At 45.6% G+C, this 22809-nt stretch overlaps 1 protein-coding gene across 1 annotated transcript in view; it reads left to right on the top strand.

Annotated features, from left to right (window-relative positions):
* Nucleotides 1-15440: 15440 nt before the first annotated feature.
* B3GLCT (beta 3-glucosyltransferase) overlaps nucleotides 15441-22809 on the top strand; it is a 267570-nt gene continuing 260201 nt past the window's right edge. The window contains exon 1 of the mRNA XM_069969884.1: nucleotides 15441-15612. Coding sequence (XP_069825985.1) covers nucleotides 15573-15612 — 40 coding nt within the window. The 5' untranslated portion in view covers nucleotides 15441-15572. The remainder of the gene's footprint in view (nucleotides 15613-22809) is intronic.

Genomic DNA, 22809 nt, shown 5'->3' on the forward strand with positions numbered 1-22809 from the left:
TGTAGACATTTGTAATTGAACATCACAACTCAACTACCGGAACTGGGAAATTACTTGTTCCAGCTCATTTCCTAGAGCCGAAGTCATCTCTAATATATCTAAAAACTGCTTAGTAGATCATCTGTGCAAATAACATGCAAGAAATAATGATGTAGGAAAACTAGTAACGGCGGTTGTATAAATGTTTCCCAATTAACAGCTCTTCAATAACAGATGTGACCTGAGCAAAAATAAAAGGACGGTTAGCGGTATATTTACAGCCATTACTAGAACTCTTATGCTGAAGGCATTGACCCTACAGTCGTGTGGTCTGAACGAGATTTGCCTCTCAGGGCTGCTCAACATTCAACAGCATTTTGTTTTTTATCTTAATTTAAAAATGTATTGCTGATATTCATAATCTGGAGGATTAGACATCTGTTCAGATACAAAACCCATTCAAATCTCCTGCATAGTCAGGGGAAGAATCACACTTTTAAGTATACCTTGTCCCCTGAGGAAGCATCATACTTTGGGGTATACATTACCTTGTCCCCTGAGGAAGTATCATTCTTTGGGATATACATTACCTTGTCCCTTGAGGAACCATCATACTTTGGGGTATACATTACTTTGTCCCCTGAGGAAACATCATACTTTGGGGTATACATTACCTTGTCCCTTGAGGAACCATCATACTTTGGGGTATACATTACCTTGTCCCTTGAGGAAGCATCATACTTTGAGGTATACAGTACCTTGTCCCCCGAGGAAGCATCATACTTTGGAGTTCACCTTTTATGTAAGGCTAGGTTCACTCATTTCACTCTTTCCATTCCAGAATGTTTCACTTAAACGTACATAAAAATGTGGTCAACCACGTTTTTGTGTATGTAAAAAAACAAAAAAAAAACAAAACTAATCAGTTTAGATTTTCTTTTTCTTTTATTAATGTAAGTGTCAGGACGGGACAGGTAGGGACGACAGTGAGCCCTGATGCTGAAACCACCAACTATCCCTTCCTACTTGCCTCAACCGGCTCTAGGCGGCCGCGGACAACCACGAAAACGTTCCTTGCGCTGGATATGTGCACACAGAACAAGACAGACAAACAAACACAATATGGGATAGTCGAACAGGCAGGGTCAGAACCAAACGGGCAGCGCAGTACAAAAACAAGTAACAGTCAGATACTCAAAAGCAAAAGCCAGGGGTCAGGTAACACAGTCGAGCAAACAGAGGGAGTTAGGACGGGGATCGCTGTATCCCAGTTTTCCAGGCGTTACTCCCGCTGGATCCGCCTGCTCCACGGAGCGGGCAGACAGCGGGAATCTGCTGCTGAGCAATCGGGTTCATACGAACCTGAACCTCGGCAGGTTCGGACCAACCCTAGTGGTCAGCCATAAGCTGCATCCCTGTTTTCCACAGCCCGAGGGTTGCATTTATTTTTTCCAGCCACCAGGAGTCAAATTTCATGTTGGGGTTTCAAGAACCCATACTTACTGTAAAGCCGCTCATCTCTAGGTTTTACCATCTGTTATTGCATCATTTTCTTTTCTTTTCAGCATATATTTACTTATGGGTGGGTGCTGTTGGTGGATGTCTTGCTCTGGCTGCGCTGACTATGCTGCTGCTGGTTGATGAATTGGGCTCCTGTCTGAAATTATTGGACCTCTGAGTTCCTTTGCGAAAAAATTGTGCTGTCTGTTGGACATATAAATAATAAATACGCTATACCCACCTCCTCCTGTTCTTTGAGGCTGTTGCACCAAGACTCCTGATCCTCAGCTGGTCTCCATCTCCTCTGGGTTCTGTGTTGTCCTGTTGCCACAGAACCTGTTCACGTGTCCATCCTCAATCCTTGATTGGCTAAGCACGTAGTTCCTGTAGGGTCAGAATTACACAGATTCCAGAAGCGGTGGATTGTAAGCATCGAAGCTGCAGGGAGTCAGAGGGCAGTGAGTATAGCATATTTGTAATCTTTACACCATCTACATCCACTAAGACTATTTTTCTCCCCTTTAGGGTAGCTTCACACACACTGTTTCGCAGCGGATTTGCTGATGCAGATCCGCAGCAGATTTGATCTAAATAACTGAACACAGCATCAAATCTGCTGCGGTCCGGTGTGTGTGAAGGCACCCTTAAGGATTCTAACTATATCAATGAATGTTTTTATGTAGCATTTACAGGAGTAACGTGAACACTACAGTGATCCTATTAACCACTGGCACTGGAAAATTTGTAGCAGATTACCATTGGCTTTGGCTAATCATTTTTACTACCATAGACATCACAATTATCCTTAATTATTGTAAAATCATTGAGGCTACTGATGTTAATTGTTATATCTATGGCGGACATTAGACTGCTGCTGCTGCATGTTTGCTGTCCAGTATCTAAAATATTAGGTTTATTAATGGCTAGTACATGCTGTATATAGCTACATGCCCTGTAAATTTAGATTTTATTGTTATTATTTACCTTTTTCTTGTTCTAATGTAAAGGGTCTTTTACACAGGCCAATTTTCCTGCAAAAAAATCGTTAAATCTTTAAAATTTAAGCGATAATCTTCTGATGTTAATGCAGCAACGATCAAACAACTTAAATTTGTCCGTAAGTCACTCGCATTTTTTGAGCTGACCTCAAAATTATTGTCAATTATTCAAGCGCGGGCACTAAGCAATTTATCTGTCCGTGTAAAAGGACCCTAAAGGACTTTTTAGGACGCAAGCGCCTACTCACCCTAGATGCCTTTACTAGACAATATGAGCCCTCGGCAGCTGAGTCCTTTCGCACACGACAGTTTTTTTCTTTTCTTCAGTCATATTGCCCGTTGGGTACTGATTGTGCACCCACTGATTTTGAACGATTGGCCCTCTATACCCCTGATAGGAAGGGGATGCTATCCTTATTGTACTCCTCGTTGGCAGCCCCACCTGGGGATCAGAAACTTCCCTACATGGTCCAGTGGGAGTCTAATCTGCACATCCCCCTAACTCCACTACAGTGGAGGTTAAGCAGTGAGGTTCTTAGCAAGGGGAGCTGGCAGGTGTCTCTGACCGAAACAGCTCTGAAGGTGTTGCATCGGGCCTATTATGTCCCAGCCCGACTACACGCCATATACCCTGAGGTTTCCCCACTCTGCTTTAGGGGCTGCTCAGCCACCGGTTCGATGCACCATATTTGGTTGTCTTGTCCTGTAGTCCAGACATTCTGGACGGCGGCGGTCCAAATGGTTACGAGCATCCTGGGCCGAGCATACCCTAAGACTCCTCAAGCATGTCTTTTTGGGGTCAAACAACATATTGCTTGCTGCTAGGATCCATATTGCGTCAAATTGGAAGCAATCTTCCCTGCAGTTGGACAAGGTGGTAGACCGTGTTAACAATATCCTATGAAAGGATTTCAGCTATCTGGGGGACTCTGTGGCAGCGTTTGAAAGGCTTTGGGCGCCGTGGTACACGTCTGCTCATGTGGCGGACCTGTCGTATTATATCACCACGTGAAACTACTCTATCTCCTTCCTCTCTAGTTTCTATTGCTATATTGTATTACATGTTGGGATCATGATCCATATAGTATAAACCTGATTGTCAGAATGCGCTCTGACACATTTCCTTGACTGTTTACTCATACAGGCCATGTTTAGGCCAAATTGCTGTACCATGCTTTCTTCTGCATTACAATAAACTTGATTTGTTTGACACTAAAAGGACCCTAAAGGCCCTATTCCAGAGGCCGACAGTGAGGAGTAAACGAGCGCTATTAGCTCCTCGTTCCCCGCTTGCTGACGCTGCTATTCCACACGGTGGCAGCGAACGGGTGAGTGCGAGAAAGGCCGCAGGGAGGGGCTGTCTGGGTGATCACTAGATTGTCGGGGCAGCCCATAGAGGATAGCGGCGGTCTGCTGCCGCTGCTCCTATTCCACAGATCGTTGCTGTATAAGTCGTTTGTCTTTTAACAGGTTTAAAAGACAAACGATGCAACGATCAGCCGACATGAACGATGTCAGCTGATCGTTGCCTTCTATACCACGGGATGATTATCGTCCGTAAAGGCCGATAATCCTTCCGTGGAATAGGGCCTTAACTCTTTCCACTCTCAGCATTATTTCCTTATACAGTGTCCTCCTCCTGGTGGCTGATCTCATGCCATGATAACACAGAACAACCTCTTTCCTGTCTGCCTTCAAGGGGTAATCCAAGCTTATCCACTCCTCTCCAGTTTGGGTGGGGTTTTCTAGTCCTGAATAACCCCTTTTAGGGTGCCTTCACACCTACCGACTCGCAGCGTTAATAACGCTGCAAGTCGGCTAGGTCCTTGCAGATCACTGTCAGTACATACACGCAGCGGTCTGAACGACCGCTGCGTGTATGTAAATCTGCCGGTTGCTTAACCCCTTCTGATGCCGGCCGGCCGCCTCCCGCTCAGCTCTGTATACATTACCTCCTCGCTCCATGGGGTCCCGGCGTCTTGCTCTCCCGCCCGGCCAATCAGTGGCTGCGGCAGGGCAAAACACTGATTGGCCGGGCGCGAGAGCAGGATGCCGGGACCCCGTGGAGCGAGGAGGTAATGTATACAGAGCTGAGCGGGAGGCGGCCGGCCGGCATCAGAAGGGGTTAAGCAACCGGCAGATTTACATACACGCAGCGGTCGTTCAGACCGCTGCGTGTATGTACTGACAGTGATCTGCCAGGACCTAGCCGACTTGCAGTGTTATTAACGCTGCGAGTCGGTAGGTGTGAAGGCACCCTAAGGGTACGTTCACACTTACCGGATCCGCAGCTGATTTTCTGCTGCGGATCTGCAGCGGATCCGCAGCAGATTTCATTTAAATAACTGAACACAGCATCAAATCTACAACATCAAATCTGCTGCAGATCTGCTGCGGATCCTGTAGGTGTGAATGCACCCTAAAGGAGAAGTCTTGCAGTTTTTAATAACAGGCAGCTGGCAAGGGTGGGGGGAATGTAATAACCGGTCTTAACTTACCTCTCCCTGTGCCCACGATGAGCGGTGGGACTGCCTCGAGACCCCCACTGGAAGGCATTTCCCCCAAGTAGTGATGACGTCATGACTTGGGGGAAAATGCCTGTCCCAGCTGATGGACTGGCCACTGAGCCAATCAGTCACTGGAGCGGCGTCCTGCCAGAGTCACTGACTGGCTGAGCGGCTAGTCTATCAGCCGGTGTCGTGACGTGTGCAGTGCCAGAGAACTGGCACGGGAGAGATGAGTTAATATTTGTTGTCACTTTCCCCAAAAGCAGCAAGTCTCGGTCCATCCTGCAGTTATGGCTGCATGTAAGCGTGCCCTAAAAACGTGCATAGCACAGCACTCTTCACTAAATTAAGATGCATCTAATGGTCCTTTTACATGGGACGATTATCGTTCGTTTTTGCACGTAAACGCTGCAAACGATCAAACGACGAGTGAGAAATCAGTCATTTTGATCTTTCAGGCTGGGTTCACACACAGTATATTTCAGGCAGTATTTGGTCCTCATGTCAGGTCCTCATAGCAACCAAAACCAGGAGTGGATTGAAAGCACAGAAAGGCTATCTCCACATTATGTTGTAATTGAGTGGATGGCCGTCATTTAATGGCAAATATTTGCTATTATCTTAAAACAAAGGCTGTTATATTGAAATAATGGCCGTTATTTACTGTTATATGGCGGCCATCCACTCAATATTAACATTGTGTGAACAGATCCTTTCTGTGTTTTTAATCCACTCCTGGTTTTGGTTGCTATGAGGACCAAATACTGCCTGAAATATACTGTGTGTGAACCCAGCCTCAACATGTTCTTAAATCATCGTTGATCGTTCGCAAAAAATTCGCAGATCGTTCAGTGTAAACAGTCTTTCAACGATTTCCCCTATGTGTGAGATAGGCTTAAACGATCGCATAGCAAATTTTCCGTACAATGTATCGTTCCGTCTAAACGCTGATAGTTATAAAAAAACATTGTTCATTCAAAATCGTTAATCGTGCGATCGGGCGAATTATCGCACCGTGTAAAAGTACCATAAGATCTGATAACATCACTGATTATTATGACCTTTGCCAGCTATCAGGAGGACAGCCTTGTGTCACCTGGACTTTACTGCAATGTCCAGCAAATTTCACTATGACTATAATCCAGGGGTTCTCATATACTATGGTTATGTTCACATTTTTGCAGGGATTTATTTTAAGGTGATAAACGGTGTTTATGCTTTAAAATACATGAAAATGGCGAAGACCGCTTATAATACTTGCTGGCATACTAGGCCAGTAAATTTGTATTTCTGTGTAGAACAGCTACATTGTAATATCACAATGTTGCTTACTGCATTAGATTTGACACCTGTTTTTCAGTGCATGTAACACATTAGAAGGAAACATCAGCACGTTACATCTACGGTATACGCTAACATATCAGGATACTATTGGAATTGGATTCACTCCATATGTGTATACAAGAATGATTCACAAATGATATCTCATTTGCATTACCATCTGGTTGAAGTCTTTGTCTACAGTTCTGGGACTGCTGCGTTGACTGCTATTTCCATGCACTAAAATAGCTAGGACAACCCGATATTAACAGGGTTGTCCCACCAGGTGGTAGCATTGATTGCTGTCATTGACTTATCAGTGATGTTACTGCCTCTATTTACTTATGTAGCATATAGGAAAGATAGGATATATAAATCCTTTTTTTTTTTTACAATGCTTAAAGGAGTAAAGTGTCTCTTTCATTTGTCCACACATAGTAGGCAGCCATTTTTATATATATATAATTCTGTCCACTATTGCTTTGCTCTAGAGTGGATTATAGGATCATTGGGAATATTATACTAGTTGTTTCTGGTCCTTAATATTTGTAACTGATGTTACTATTGACCCATTTCTGTATGGAAAAAACACACCACCATCATTAGATACATTATTTGATACAATTTTAAGTTTTTAACCCCTTAAGGAGAGTTCAGAGAGGGGCCACATCGTGATGTATCGGCAGTGGGGGATCGCGGCTATTAGCGGGTGCAGGCTGATCGCCACATCCATTTAACCATTTAAATGCCCCTTATACCCCATCCATGGTGATCTAGTGGACGGACTGTTCAACCACAATACAATCACGGAGGGCAATTTGGGCTTCTGGCCAGGCTAGCGGTCTGCGCCGCAATGGTGCTGATCCCAGCTTGGCTCGATTAGTATGGGCTTCAGCAACCCACAGTAATCGAGCACTGATCCCATAGATCTGCATTAATATCTATGAGAGATCAGTGCAGTAACCATGGAAGTTACCCATCCCATAATAAAAGTTAAAATCACCCCACTTTTCTCATTATATAAATAAAAAAATAAACATATTTGGTATTGGTGCGTGCGGAATTGCTCAAACTATTACATTATCACATTCATGATGCTGCATGATGTCAGCAATTGCTGATTTTTGGTCACATCAAATCTCTAAAAAATTGTAATAAAAAGTAAAGTTGCATAAAAAAGGTGCATATGCACATGCAAGGTGCCGATAGAAAGTACAGATCATGGCGCAAAAAATGACACCTCAAATAGACCAAAAAATAAAAGCATTATAAGGATGGTAATAAGGAAGGTAATAGAGCAATTTTAAGAACATTTAGGCCACATTCACACGTCAGTATAGTTTCCTGGATGAAAATCTGGATCTTCTATTTTTTTATCCGCAATCCGCAAAAAATCATCAGTTTTGCATCCGTATTATGTTCTTTGTGGATCCGCAAAAAATGTAGTTAACAAGAAAGAGGGGATGGCAAAATGATGTAATTTGCTGTCCCAACCCCCCAAAAAAGGTCACATGGTCGTCCGGGGCCATTTTACAGTCATTTCTATCAGGCAGGATATTTCTGGCAGGAGGAGCTTGGTGATGTCACAAAAATACGGATCTGTGATACGGATGGTTTTGCAGATAGCACTTTACTCTCCGCAAATTTTGTGCTCTCCATAGACTTCTATTGGGGTGTCCGTTCCGTAATTACGGACCGTATTACAACATGCGGATCCGCAAAAAAATTGGATGTATGAATAACACCATTGAAAATAATGGGTTGTAATGGATTCCATATTTCCTGGTCCGGGAAAACGGATGAAAAATACTGACATGTGAATTAGGCCTTCGTTTTTTAAAAAAGGTTTTAATAAAAGTTATACAAGTTGCCTATTGTTGTAATCATACTGACTTGAAGAACACAGAAAACATATCAGTTTTCCCATAGGGCGAATGGCGTAAACACAACACCCCCCCAAAATGAAAAAAAAAATGCTTGTTTCTTTACTTTCACTACGAAAATAATTCTTTTCTGGTTTGGCAGCATATTTATTGTATCACTAGTGAGACCTGCTCTGATCAATAGCTTCTGACTTGTCTGATGACTTGTCAAAAGTTATGGTGTGTTTATGTTTGAAACCAAAGCCAGGAATGGATGACAAAAGGTGACATCTCAGTCTTTTCTTTATGGCTTGTTTTCTGTTTATAGTCTGTTCCTGGCTTTGGCTTCAAAAATCTTTCAAATAAATCTCTCTATGTAAACGCACCCTTATTTTTCATGACAGGTATTTTCTAAGGGTCCATTTACAGAAAGATTATCTGACAGATTATCTGACAAAGATTTGAAGCAAAAGCCAGAAAAAGACTATGAACAGAGATCAGGTAAAGGAAAGCCTGAGATTTCTCCTCTTCTCAAATCCATTCCTGGCTTTGGCTTCAAATCTGTGGCAGATAATCTGTCAGATAATCTTTCTGTGTAAATGGACCCTTATGCTACGTTTACACGAAACGATTATCGCGCAAATTTGCACGATAGCGATCGAATTCGAACGATAATCGAACGTGTAAACGCAGCGAACGATCGAACGACGAGAAATCATTCATCTTGATCTTTGAACATGTTCTTAAATCGTCGTTCGCAAAAAATTCGCCGATCGTTCCGTGTAAACAGTCGTTCACTGATTTTACCTATGTGTGAAATAGGCTTAAGCGATCGCAAAACGAATTTTCGGTACGATATATCGTTCCATGTAAACGCTGATCGATTAAAAAAAAAAAATCGTTACTTCGAAATCGTTAATCGTACGATCGGGCGAATTATCGCTCCGTGTGAACGTAGCATAAGCCAGAGATGGGGAAACTTTGGACCTTCAGCTGTTGCAAAACCACAATCATGATAAATGATGGGAATTGTAGTTTTGCAACAGCTGGAAGGCTGAAGGTTTCCCGTCCCTGCTCTAAGTAGTGGCAAGCCCAGGTGCAGCCTGCAATTACTGTGAATAGCTAACGTTAATGGTGATTCACTGATAATTGGTGGCTACACCAGCAAATCGCTAGTTGTGGCCGGTAGCATGGTATGTAAGGGCACTGTAAGCAATGGGCCTTTTTGATTGCTATTAACTGCTAAATATGAAAAAAATTGTAGTGAAGCATTTATGAACAAAAAACTACCAAAACAACATACAAACACACACAAAACAACATACAAACACACACACACAAAACAACATACAAACACACACAAAACAACATACAAACACACACACACAAAACAACATACAAACACACACACACAAAACAACATACAAGCACACACACACACAAAACAACATACAAGCACACACACACAAAACAACATACAAACACACACACACAAAACAACATACAAAATACAGATACTTTCAGTACCGTCTATTGCCAAAGAGTGAAGCAGGCAAATCTTTTACCATTCATGCTGAGAAACCAGAGACATGTCAAGATAACTTTTAACTCAAATTATCTCCGGGTGACATAGATATTTGCCTTTTATAATTACTTTAATATGCTTCACTTATTTCCTTCAGGTATTAAAATGTCAGCATAAATTTCCCATCTTGTATCATTCTTTTCCTTATTACCATTGCTTTCTATCTCATGCGACATTCACAGGGGTGCAGCTCCTGGCTCATGGGCCCTGATGCAAAAGGGCAGCAACCACCCCTCCTTCCCAGGCAGTACAGATCAGCATCCAATACGTATTAACCCATTATTGTGTTATATCCAGTGACTCACGAGTGACCACTGATTATATTATATAATATATTGTGTTATATCCAGTGACTCACGAGTGACCACTGATTATATTATATAATATATTGTGTTATATCCAGTGACTCACGAGTGACCACTGATTATATTATATAATATATTGTGTTATATCCAGTGACTCACGAGTGACCACTGATTATATTATATAATATATTGTGTTATATCCAGTGACTTATGAGTGACCACTGATTATATTATATAATATATTGCTATTATATAATATAAGCGCTGCGGAATCTGTTGCAAGCGCTGCGGAATCTGTTGGCGCTATACAAATAAATATTATTATTATTATATTGTGTTATATCCAGTGAGTTATGAGTGACCACTGATTATATTCACTTATTTTGTTTTCTTCTCCATTAGGGCCTAGGTTGCCGGGAGGTCTTCTTCTTCGTGGTGCCCTACTACTGAGTGCGGGTATTTTGTTCATTGCTTTTATCGGAGTAGTGGCTGCACATGTGGCCTCTCTATTGCTTAAAATAAGAACCTCTAAATACCAATGTGGCTATGATTAATAGGTTGCACCCAGACAAAGCTTTATTGTAGCGTTTTTCTGGCCTCCCATAAACTCCAGAAAAGCTGCCAAAGATTATCTTGGCATTTTTGACTTTAGGTGTGAATGGATTTTTTCTGCCTTTGACATTTTTGTGTGCTTCCTGGAGTGGCATTCTTGAGATGCACAGAAGAAATTCTATTGAACTTTATGGGAGAGAAACGCTACAGTTTTGGCCGGATGATCTTCATTTCTGATGAATTGGGATGGGGAGCACCTGTGTGCGCCTGCATCCTAATTCACCGCTGCACACAATGGAGCGTGCAGCCAGAGCCGCACGCTCCATTGTATGACCGTAAATGTCTTTTGCGGCTGCTATTCAATGAATAGCGGCCGCAGACAACTGACATGTCAGTTTTTTATGCAACCAGATCGAATCCCAGCCGGAGCGTATACTATGTGTATACGCTCTGGACGGGATTCCATTCATTCAAATGCAACGTATGTTTTGCATAAATTATGGCCGTTGTTGTAAACTGCAACAACGGCTGTGATTTATGTAAAACATACATTGTGTGAACATGGCCTATGGCTGTATCTACGTTTTCCAGAATTCCCAAGGGTGGCAACCAACTTCGACAGATGCTGGGAATCAAACACAAAGAGTTTGGATAATGGTGCCAAACCTGAACATTTTGACGGATCCACTCAACACTATTCATGAAGCCATTGCACCATTTTTGAGTGTAAAGATTGCCACCACATTTACGCCATTGTTTTTCCCTATACCAGACTCACCCGCAGGACATGCTCACCTACTGATAAATCCATAGCTGCGCTGGTGCACCATTAATATTAAGTCTTTGGGCCTCATTTATCTACATTATCAGGAAGCAGGCCTTGTTGCCATTGCAAGCTTGTTCTTAAGAACAGTTTATTCTATGAAAACTTAATTACAATTGGTTAGTATGGGCAACAAAATGAGTTTTGATGTATGAGGACTAATGTGTGAATGCAAATTCCTACTTTACATTCACTGTGGTAGGCATGAGGGAGGGAACCTACACACAATATGGGGATTATCTGTCTGGGGGCCACTGCAATGGTGGGGTTCCCTGAGGTTGGATCATTGACCATAAAGATATTGTTGGTCCCTGAGGCTGTTTGTGGGAGGTTGATCGCTGAAGATGGTGGTTAACATCGGTTGCTAAAGGGCCTATTACACGGGTCGTTTAGAGGAGCAAACAAGCGCTCTCAGCGCTCGTTTGCTCCTCGTTCCCCGCTCGCTGCCGCCGCTATTCAACTCGGCTGCATTGAGCGGGTGAGTGCGGGAGGGGGCGGCGGGGAGCTGCGGGGGGCTGCCCGGGGGATCGCTGATCGTCCGGGCAGCCCATAGGATATAGCAGCGTCTGCTGCCGATGCTCCTATTCAACGGAGCGACGGCAGCAGACCGCTGCTATATCAGTCGCTTGTTTTTCAACATGTTGAAAAACAAGCGACTGCAACGATCAGCCGACATGAACGATGTCGGCTGATCGTTGCACTCTATTCCACGGGACAATTACCGTCCGTAGCGGCCGATATCGGCCGAATACGGCCGATAATCGTTCCGTGGAATAGGGCCTTAAAGCTGAGGTTGTCAGTAGTTGAAGAGCTCGGGCTTTAGAGGTCAAGGTTCTCTGAACTCTCACTGTAATCGACCTACAAAAAGGAGCTTTGAGGTCATCCGTGAAGTTATCAATCAGTGAGATCGAGGTTGCTGAGGTTGAAGTAAAAGGTTTCTGAGGCTCAGGTGTTGGTAAATCAAAGTGTTACTGTCACTTTAAAAAAACTTACACTTACTAAGGTTTTGATCAGAAGACTTCGATGGAACCTCTATGGTCTTTAGTGATAAGAAAGATCAAGAGGCAATACAGGAATTAAAGGGGTAGTCCACCCAAAAAAATTTTCTTTCAAATCAACTGCTACCATGAAGTGCCAGAGATTTGTAATTTACTTCTATTAAAAAATCTCAAGCCTTCCAGTACTTATCAGCTGCTGTATGCCCAACAGGAAGTTGTATTATTTCCAGTCTGGAGAGCAGGAGAGGTTTACTATGGGGATTTGCTCCTGCTTTGGACAGTTCCTGACATGGACACAGGAGGCAACAGAGAGCACTGGGTCAGACAGGAAAGAAAACACCACTTCCTGCTGGACACACAGCAGCTGATAAGTACTGGAAGACTTAAGATTTTTTAATAGAAGTGAATTACAAATCTCTGGCACTTTATGGCACCAGTTGATTTGAAAGAAAAAATTTTTTGGTGGACTACCCCTTTAAAGTACAGAGCCGGGCACTTCACTTGGCTATTTAACAATCTATGGGAGTCTGAACAACCACAACCCGAACTGATCAAAACTTGTGATATGTAGAAAAAATGTTTAAAGTGGTAGTAATGTTCGAAGCTATGGGCTGCTGAGGCTTAGGTTGTGGAAGTTTTTGATTGCTGATGCTGTTAGTAGTGTAGGTTGCTGGTAGTTCAGGCTGTCAGTAATGTAGGTTGTTGGTGGCTGAGGCTTTCAGTAGTGTAAGGGCCCTATTACACAGGACGAAAAATCGTTAAATCGTTCGAATTTAAACGATAATCGTTCTGTGTAATTGCAGACAATGATCGAAAAATTGTTCATATGTCGTTGATCATTGATTTAGATCCAGACCTAAAATTATTGTTAATCATTCGCTAATCGTTTGCTGTAATTCCACATTCGTTCGCTCAAGTTCCGCATTTTTTCACTAATCGTTCAGTGTAATTGCAGATTGTTCATTGTTTTGCTGGGACCAGAAGGAATAAACGATCATAGTTACGATCGTAACTAACAAATATAGTTCTGTGTAATAAGGTGAACGATTTCAGGTTAACGATAAACAGTTTCGTTTGCGATCGTTAAAAATCGCTCAGTGTAATAGGACCCTAATGGTCCTTTTACACGGAACGATTATCGTTTGAATTTGCACGATAAAGATCGAATTCGAACGATAATCGTACGTGTAAACGCTGCAAACGATCAAACGACGAGCGAGAAATCGTTCATTTTGATCTTTCAACATGTTCTCAAATTATCGTTGGTCGTTCGCAAAAAATTTGCAGATCGTTCCGTGTAAACATTCTTTCAACGATTTCACCTATGTGTGAGATAGGCTTAAGCAATCGCAAAACGATCGCATAACGATTTTTCCGTACGATGTATCGTTCCGTCTCAACGCTGATCGTTAAAAAAAAATAAATCGTTCATTCAAAATCGTTAATCGTGCGATCGGGCGAATTATCGCTCCGTGTAAAACCACCATAAGTTGTCGGTAGTTAGGCTGTCAGTAGTTTAAGTTGTTGGTGGTTATAGCTGTCAGTAGTGTAAGTTGTTGGCAGTCGAGGCTGTCAGTAGTGTAAGTTGTTGGCAGTCGAGGCTGTCAGTAGTGTAAGTTGGTGGTTAAAGCTGTTAGTACTGTAGGTCACTGGTAGAGATGAGCGAACCTGGAGCATGCTCGAGTCCATCCGAACCCGAACTTTCGGCATTTGATTAGCGGTGGCTGCTGAAGTTGGATAAAGCCCTAAGGCTATGTGGAAAACATGGATATAGTCATTGGCTGTATCCATGTTTTCCAGACAACCTTAGAGCTTTATCCAAGTTCAGCAGCCCCAGCTAATCAAATACCGATCGTTCGGGTTCGGATCGACTCAAACCCAAACCCCGTTCTCTCATCTCTAGCCACGACTTATGAGGGACCATCCTAAGCTGGTGGCCATTATGTCCTCATATATGACTGGCCGCCTTACTCCTCCTCAGAGATGACGGGTAATAGCTCTCTGTGTATGAGACATAGAATGTTTGTTTGAACTTGGCTGCTCCTCCTGCCATAGCCAGGGCCGGCACTCAGCACTCACCCATCATCCATCACCCACCACCCACCATTCATCATCCACCACCCATCATCCATCACCCACCACCCATCATTCATCATCCACCACCCACCATCCATCACCCACCACCCATCATCCATCACCCACCACCCATCACCCACCACCCATCATTCATCATCCACCACCCACCACCCATCATTCATCATCCACTACCCATCATTCATCATCCATCACCCACCACCCATCATCCATCACCCACCACCCATCACCCACTACCCATCATTCATCATCCACCACCCATCACCCACCACCCATCATCCACCACCCATCATTCATCACCCACCACCCACCATTCATCATCCACCACCCACCATTCATCATCCACCACCCATCACCCACCATCCATCACCCACCATTCATTATCCACCACCCACCACCCACTACCCATCATTCATCATCCATCACCCACCACCCATCATCCACCACCCATCACCCACTACCCATCATTCATCATCCACCACCCATCACCCACCATCCATCACCCATCATTCATCATCCATCACCCACCACCCATCACCCACTACCCATCATTCATCATCCACCACCCACCATTCATCATCCACCACCCATCATTCATCACCCACCACCCATCACCCACTACCCATCATTCATCATCCACCACCCATCACCCACTACCCATCATTCATCATCCACCACCCATCACCCACCACCCATCACCCATCATCCACCACCCATCATCCATCACCCATCATCTATCACCTTCTCCCTCTCCGCTACCCCAGAAGCCCAAAGTTCAAACTTTCTTCCTTTTCCTCCGCCGCTTCACAGAGGGCTGGCCTCAGCCAATCAGAGCGCGCCTCTTAGCATCCAATTAGAATGTTCCAGGGAGTGACCAATCAGGGGGCGTCTCTCTGGCGGCGGCGCTGGCAGGGGCTGGCGATGTTGTCAGTGTACTGGCAGTCAGTGCTCGGAGAGAAGCGGCGGCTGCTGCTGCGGGGATGTGAGAGCCGTTCCGGGTCTGGGCTCCGCGCTCTCCTATCAGCACACCGGGGCTGAGCTCCGGGACAATGCCGGCCGGGATGTGCCTCCCGCTCCTCCTCCTCCCCTGTAAGTACACGGACCGCTACTATCTGCCACTACTGACAACTTTTTACTCGCTCGCTGCACAGACAAGAAACTTTCGCCATCAGACCCTGTGCGGCGGCGGTGCTGGCGGCTGTCTGTACCCACCGGCACTATCTATGGTCCGGGGAGCAGGGCTGTGATTGCTGGGGGCACGGGAACCGCGGATAACGGAGCAGAGTGCGGGGTCGGCGGACCGCAGGAGTTGTCAGCGGGGGAAGTGGTCACTCTTTCATGGTGAGGTTGTCAGATCCTGTGATGGTTGTCAGATCCTGTGATGGTGATGGTTGTCAGATCCTGTAAATGGTTGTCAGATCCTGTGATGGTTGTCAGATCCTGTAAATGGTTGTCAGATCCTGTGATGGTTGTCAGATCCTGTAGATGGTTGTCAGATCCTGTAAATGGTTGTCAGATCCTGTGATGGTTGTCAGATCCTGTAAATGGTTGTCAGATCCTGTAAATGGTTGTCAGATCCTGTGATGGTTGTCAGATCCTGTAGATGGTTGTCAGATCCTGTAGATGGTTGTCAGATCCTGTAAATGGTTGTCAGATCCTGTAAATGGTTGTCAGATCCTGTGATGGTTGTCAGATCCTGTAAATGGTTGTCAGATCCTGTAAATGGTTGTCAGATCCTGTAAATGGTTGTCAGATCCTGTGATGGTTGTCAGATCCTGTGATGGTGATGGTTGTCAGATCCGGTGATGGTGATGGTTGTCAGATCCTTTGATGGTTGTCAGATCCTGTGATGGTTGTCAGATCCTGTAAATGGTTGTCAGATCCTGTAAATGGTTGTCAGATCCTGTAAATGGTTGTCAGATCCTGTGATGGTTGTCAGATCCTGTAGATGGTTGTCAGATCCTGTAGATGGTTGTCAGATCCTGTAGATGGTTGTCAGATCCTGTAGATGGTTGTCAGATCCTGTAGATGGTTGTCAGATCCTGTAGATGGTTGTCAGATCCTGTAAATGGTTGTCAGATCCTGTAAATGGTTGTCAGATCCTGTAAATGGTTGTCAGATCCGGTGATGGTCCCTGTAAGTGGGGGAGGTGAGGTTGTCAGATCCTGTGATGGCGAGGTTGTCACATTCTGTGATGGTGTCATTAAGTGAAGTGATGGTGTCAGATTCTGTGATGGTCCCTGTAAGTAAGGGAGGTGAGGGTGTCAGATTCTGTGATGGTCCCTGTAAGTAAGGGAGGTGAGGGTGTCAGATTCTGTGATGGTCCCTGTAAGTAAGGGAGGTGAGGGTGTCAGATTCTGTTATGGTCCCTGTAAGTAAGGGAGGTGGGGGTGTCAGATTCAGTAATCTGAGATTGGTTGTGGTTGGATGAGGTTATTGGATTGTCAGCTCCTGAGGTTATTGGATTGTTAGCTCCTGAGGTTATTGGATTGTCAGCTCCTGAGGTTATTGGATTGTCAGCTCCTGAGGTTATTGGTCCTGGCGGAGCTGAAGGTAGAACTAACCCCAACTCACACTGGCTTTCCTCATGTTTTCTATAGTAGCTGATATAGTTATTGCTCCATCGCTCATGACTTATGGTTTAAGCAGCATGAAAGTGATGACAGGTTCCCTTTAAGGAGTCGCCAGTTTTCTTTTGTCCCCTCTAGAAATGTTTCCCCATTACTGATCATTGTCTGGTTGCTGCGGAGAATAAAGTGTTCCCAGTATATAGGGAGGCTGGAGCTGGTAGAGGGGACTCCTGATCTGTTATCTCCTTATTGTGGCAGTGAAAGCTCCTCTGAAATCCTCTGCTCCTCGGCTGAGTGGTGATTGTTGCCCAGAGCGGAGTTAGCGGAGACAGGCTGGTTACTATGGACAGGCTACCTGACAGGTTGTTAGAGACGCAACTTGGCAGCAGTCACACTATGTTTTCATGTCTGGTTATAATATTACACCCGATTTTACACCTTTTTGTTTTTGCCTTTGCATTAAATATTTCCACTGCTGCATAATGTGCATTACATAGGACATATGCCGCAATGACTAGAGGTCGTAGTGTGAACAGGCAGCATGCTGTATCATATTCTTCTTAAGCATCCATGTCTGGATTCATATAGTGATTACTCGTCTCTCCTGTCGCCTCTAGTACTCACCTCTCTATTGCCTCTAGTGCTCACCTCTCTATTGCCTCTAGTACTCGCCTCTCTATTGCCTCTAGTACTCGCCTCTCTATTGCCTCTAGTACTCGCCTCTCCTCTGTCTCCTCTAGTACTCACCTCTATTGCCTCTAGTACTCGCCTCTCCTCTGTCTCCTCTAGCACTCGCCTCTCCTCTGTCTCCTCTAGCACTCGCCTCTCCTCTGTCGCCTCTAGTACTCGCCTCTCCTCTGTCGCCTCTAGTACTCGCCTCTCCTCTGTCGCCTCTAGTACTCGCCTCTCCTCTGTCGCCTCTAGTACTCGCCTCTCCTCTGTCTCCTCTAGTACTCGCCTCTCCTCTAGTACTCGCCTCTCCTCTGTCTCCTCTAGCACTCGCCTCTCCTCTGTCTCCTCTAGCACTCGCCTCTCCTCTGTCTCCTCTAGTACTCGCCTCTCCTCTGTCGCCTCTAGTACTCGCCTCTCCTCTGTCTCCTCTAGTACTCGCCTCTCCTCTGTCTCCTCTAGCACTCGCCTCTCCTCTGTCTCCTCTAGCACTCGCCTCTCCTCTGTCTCCTCTAGCACTCGCCTCTCCTCTGTCTCCTCTAGCACACGCCTCTCCTCTGTCTCCTCTAGCACTCGCCTCTCCTCTGTCTCCTCTAGCACTCGCCTCTCCTCTGTCTCCTCTAGCACTCGCCTCTCCTCTGTCTCCTCTAGCACTCGCCTCTCCTCTGTCTCCTCTAGCACTCGCCTCTCCTCTGTCTCCTCTAGCACTCGCCTCTCCTGTCTCCTCTAGTACTCGCCTCTCCTCTGTCTCCTCTAGTACTCGCCTCTCCTCTAGTACTCGCCTCTCCTCTGTCTCCTCTAGCACTCGCCTCTCCTCTGTCTCCTCTAGCACTCGCCTCTCCTCTGTCTCCTCTAGCACTCGCCTCTCCTCTGTCTCCTCTAGCACTCGCCTCTCCTCTGTCTCCTCTAGCACTCGCCTCTCCTCTGTCTCCTCTAGCACTCGCCTCTCCTCTGTCTCCTCTAGCACTCGCCTCTCCTCTGTCTCCTCTAGCACTCGCCTCTCCTCTGTCTCCTCTAGCACTCGCCTCTCCTCTGTCTCCTCTAGCACCCGCCTCTCCTCTGTCTCCTCTAGCACCCGCCTCTCCTCTGTCTCCTCTAGCACTCGCCTCTCCTCTGTCGCCTCTAGCACCCGCCTCTCCTCTGTCGCCTCTAGCACCCGCCTCTCCTCTGTCTCCTCTAGCACCCGCCTCTCCTCTGTCGCCTCTAGCACCCGCCTCTCCTCTGTCTCCTCTAGCACTCGCCTCTCCTCTGTCGCCTCTAGCACTCGCCTCTCCTCTGTCTCCTCTAGCACCCGCCTCTCCTCTGTCTCCTCTAGCACTCGCCTCTCCTCTGTCTCCTCTAGCACCCGCCTCTCCTCTGTCTCCTCTAGCACCCGCCTCTCCTCTGTCTCCTCTAGCACTCGCCTCTCCTCTGTCGCCTCTAGCACCCGCCTCTCCTCTGTCGCCTCTAGCACCCGCCTCTCCTCTGTCTCCTCTAGCACCCGCCTCTCCTCTGTCGCCTCTAGCACCCGCCTCTCCTCTGTCTCCTCTAGCACTCGCCTCTCCTCTGTCACCTCTAGCACTCGCCTCTCCTCTGTCTCCTCTAGCACCCGCCTCTCCTCTGTCTCCTCTAGCACCCGCCTCTCCTCTGTCGCCTCTAGCACCCGCCTCTCCTCTGTCTCCTCTAGCACCCGCCTCTCCTCTGTCGCCTCTAGCACCCGCCTCTCCTCTGTCTCCTCTAGCACCCGCCTCTCCTCTGTCGCCTCTAGCACTCGCCTCACCTCTGTCTCCTCTAGCACCCGCCTCTCCTCTGTCGCCTCTAGCACCCGCCTCTCCTCTGTCGCCTCTAGCACCCGCCTCTCCTCTGTCGCCTCTAGCACCCGCCTCTCCTCTGTCTCCTCTAGCACCCGCCTCTCCTCTGTCTCCTCTAGCACCCGCCTCTCCTCTGTCGCCTCTAGCACCCGCCTCTCCTCTGTCTCCTCTAGTACTCGCCCCAAAAGGCCCCAATCCTGCGTTTTCTATCATGAGCAGATTGGATTCCATGTCCGATCTTATTATTGTGATCCGGATGCATCTGGCAGCCCCTCTCCTCTCCTGTCTCCATACAGTTAGTGGCAGGTTTGGCTTTACACCTTCTTGGTTATGATACAGTTGTCACAAATGTATGTTTGCTGTCATTGTCAAAGCAAATGTGAGGTTGTAACGTTTTGTTATGGTGACATTGACAAGGTGTCAGGTCATCTGCTGCCACTAATGCTGGGATTCTGGGGGTCTCTGTGGGTGTTGTGCCCGGAGCAGAGCGCTCCTGCACTGATACAATAAACATTCTTGGTTGAATGTATTTTTTAGTGGCCAATAGGCGTATATGTGTCTTGTATATAGCAGTAATGTAACTGATACATTCCCTGCCTGTTTTTATATGGCTGCACATTGTGTGTTTTCCGTCTTATTTATATCCTCATAGAGGTTCCGGACTAGATGAGGGATTTCACTTGGTTCAGAGAATAAAATGTTTGCGTTTTTGGAGATTCCAACCTGACTGGAATAGAGCGACACAGTTTCCTCATCTGTCATGTTGGATCACATAGGAACAGTTCTTACAGAGCATTTATCTGAAGGCGAGCTATAATATATTCAGGTAATGTTACTGTGCTCCAGGAGCCGCACCTTCTGACATTCTCTGCTTCTACCAGCGTCACTCCACATATCGACTTTCCACTGAGTTCATACATTCAAATCTATCAGTAAAATCCTAATAACGAACTGGGGTTTCAGTTATTTATTATTATTATTGTTGTTATTATTATTATTATTATTATTATTACTATTATTATTACTTTTGTTTTTTTTTTCTTTATGCAAAGCGCAGTTTTTACTATTAGGCCAGGACATATGATTTCCAGTGTGTTGCACTGCGGTTTCACACGGTTGTAGGACTGGTCCTTAGATGGATTACGGCAATAACTGAGAATTGAAACTCGTACAGAAACGTATGGTCCGTTTAGATGGAGCGATTATTGTTCAAATCTTCGCGATAACCGGCTCGTGTAAACACAGCTAACGATCAAGCGACGATCGAGAAATCATTCAGCGTGATCTTTTATTTTAACAAGTTTTCAAATCGTCGCTGGTCGCTCTCTGATAATTCGCAGATCGCTTCGTCTAAACTGTCTTTCAAAGATTCACCCTAGTGTGTGAGACGGCCTTAAGTGAACTTAAAACGATTTTTTCGAACGATTTATCTCTTCGTTTAAATGCTGATCGGCATAGAAAACAAATTGTTGCTTCAAAAACGTTAAACGTTTGATTGAGCAATTTATCGCTGCGTGTAAATGGACTGTTAGGCCTCATTCACACATTCAGTGGTTTTTCTGGGCCGCAAAACCTTCCACTATTTTTTTTTTTTTCTCCGTAATCTGTGGCAAATCATCAGTGTTTGCATCCGCTTTCGTATCTGTAAATGTGAATAGTAGTAGTTTGCATAGATTTGATCTGTTTTATTTTACGTCTGTACAAAAAGCAGATCCCGTAGACTTCTATGGGTAATCCGTACCGCATTCACAATCCGCACTAGAGCATGTCCTTTTTTTAAGGGATGGATTACAGATCAAAATTAAAGGGGTACTCCAGCGGAGGGGGCATTTTTTTGCTGGGACCGGGGAGGAGGTGGCTGAGGGAAAAGACATCCACACACCTCCCTGGTTCCAGTGGCGGGTCCCGCATCGCGGCGCTCCGGTCCCCGGTCGCTTCCTGGTGTCTGACGCGGGCCCGAGACATAACGTCAGTCAGTGACAGAGGCGGGATCTGAGCGGACTTGAAACGGATCCCGCCTCCTTCACTGACTGGCTGAGCGGACCTGAGACGTTACGTCTCGGGCCCGGGTCAGACACCAGGAAGCGGCTGCAGACCAGAGCGCTGCGATGCCAGACCCGCCGCTGGAACCAGGGAGGTGAGTGGACGTCGTTACCCTCAGCCACCTCCTCCCCGGTCCCCCTGCATGTTATGCGGTGCGCCAGTCTTCTTGGCACCTTGGATTTTACATAAAGTAATGTCCAAAAGTTTAGGCTGGTGTGAAAAAAAAATGCTGCAAAGTATTGTGCCACCAATGGGGGAGGAGGGTGTCTCTAGATTTAGTATTGTGCATTAGGACGCTGACCCCCAAACATACAGCAAATGTCACTGAGAACTCCAATTGTAAAGAAGAACAAGGAGTCCCTGAGGTGATGCTATGGCCCCCACGTAGCTCTGATGTCACCATCATCCAGTGTGTCTGGGATTGCAGGAAGAAGGATCTGAGCAGCGACGTCCATAAGGATCTGAGCAGCGACGTCCATCTGGGGTTAGGTCTCTATAACGTCAGGAACAACCTCCCTGCCGAGTTCCTTGAAAAACTGTGAGCAAGTTACATAGAAGAAGTGAAGGAAGAGGCGCTGGTACCAAATACTGATCTGATTTAGTTTTCTCTTCATTCTTTATAAGTTTTGTTAATTGATAAAAAACAACATTAACCCCTTAGTGACCAACAATATGCCTTTTTTATGGTGTTCACCAAAGGGGGGGGGGGGCCTCTATGTCTTTTTACAACAGGGTTAGAATATATTGGGCTTCCACATTGTGATTGTGGGAGCTTGGCTGTCAGTATGACAGCTGGGCTCCTGCTGTGACTATCTGGGTTGTTTAACCTTTTACCTATGTCCAAGGTCATTTGCTACTCAAGCCTTTTCAGTTTGACACAGTGCTCTCTGCTGCCACCTCTGTCCAGAGCAGTAGTAAAGGCCAAAGAAAACCTTTCCTGACACGAACAGAGGTGGCATCATAGAGCACTGTGTCAGACTGGAAAGAATACACCACTTCCTGCAGGACATACAGCAGCTGATAAGTACTGAAAGGCTTGAGGTTTTTTTTTTAATAAAAGTAATTTACATTTGATTGAACAGCCCTTTTTTTTTCTTTGAAGTACCCCTGTAAAGTCAATGACAGTTACAAAAATTGTGTAAAACTTGGCTTGGGTGTTTTGGGCTTCCCAGACACAAATAAGCCAAATGGGGTCAGGAAGGCCTCAATTTCAA

This window comes from Dendropsophus ebraccatus, chromosome 5 (genome assembly GCF_027789765.1).
Source record: "Dendropsophus ebraccatus isolate aDenEbr1 chromosome 5, aDenEbr1.pat, whole genome shotgun sequence".
Lineage (NCBI taxonomy): Eukaryota > Metazoa > Chordata > Amphibia > Anura > Hylidae > Dendropsophus > Dendropsophus ebraccatus.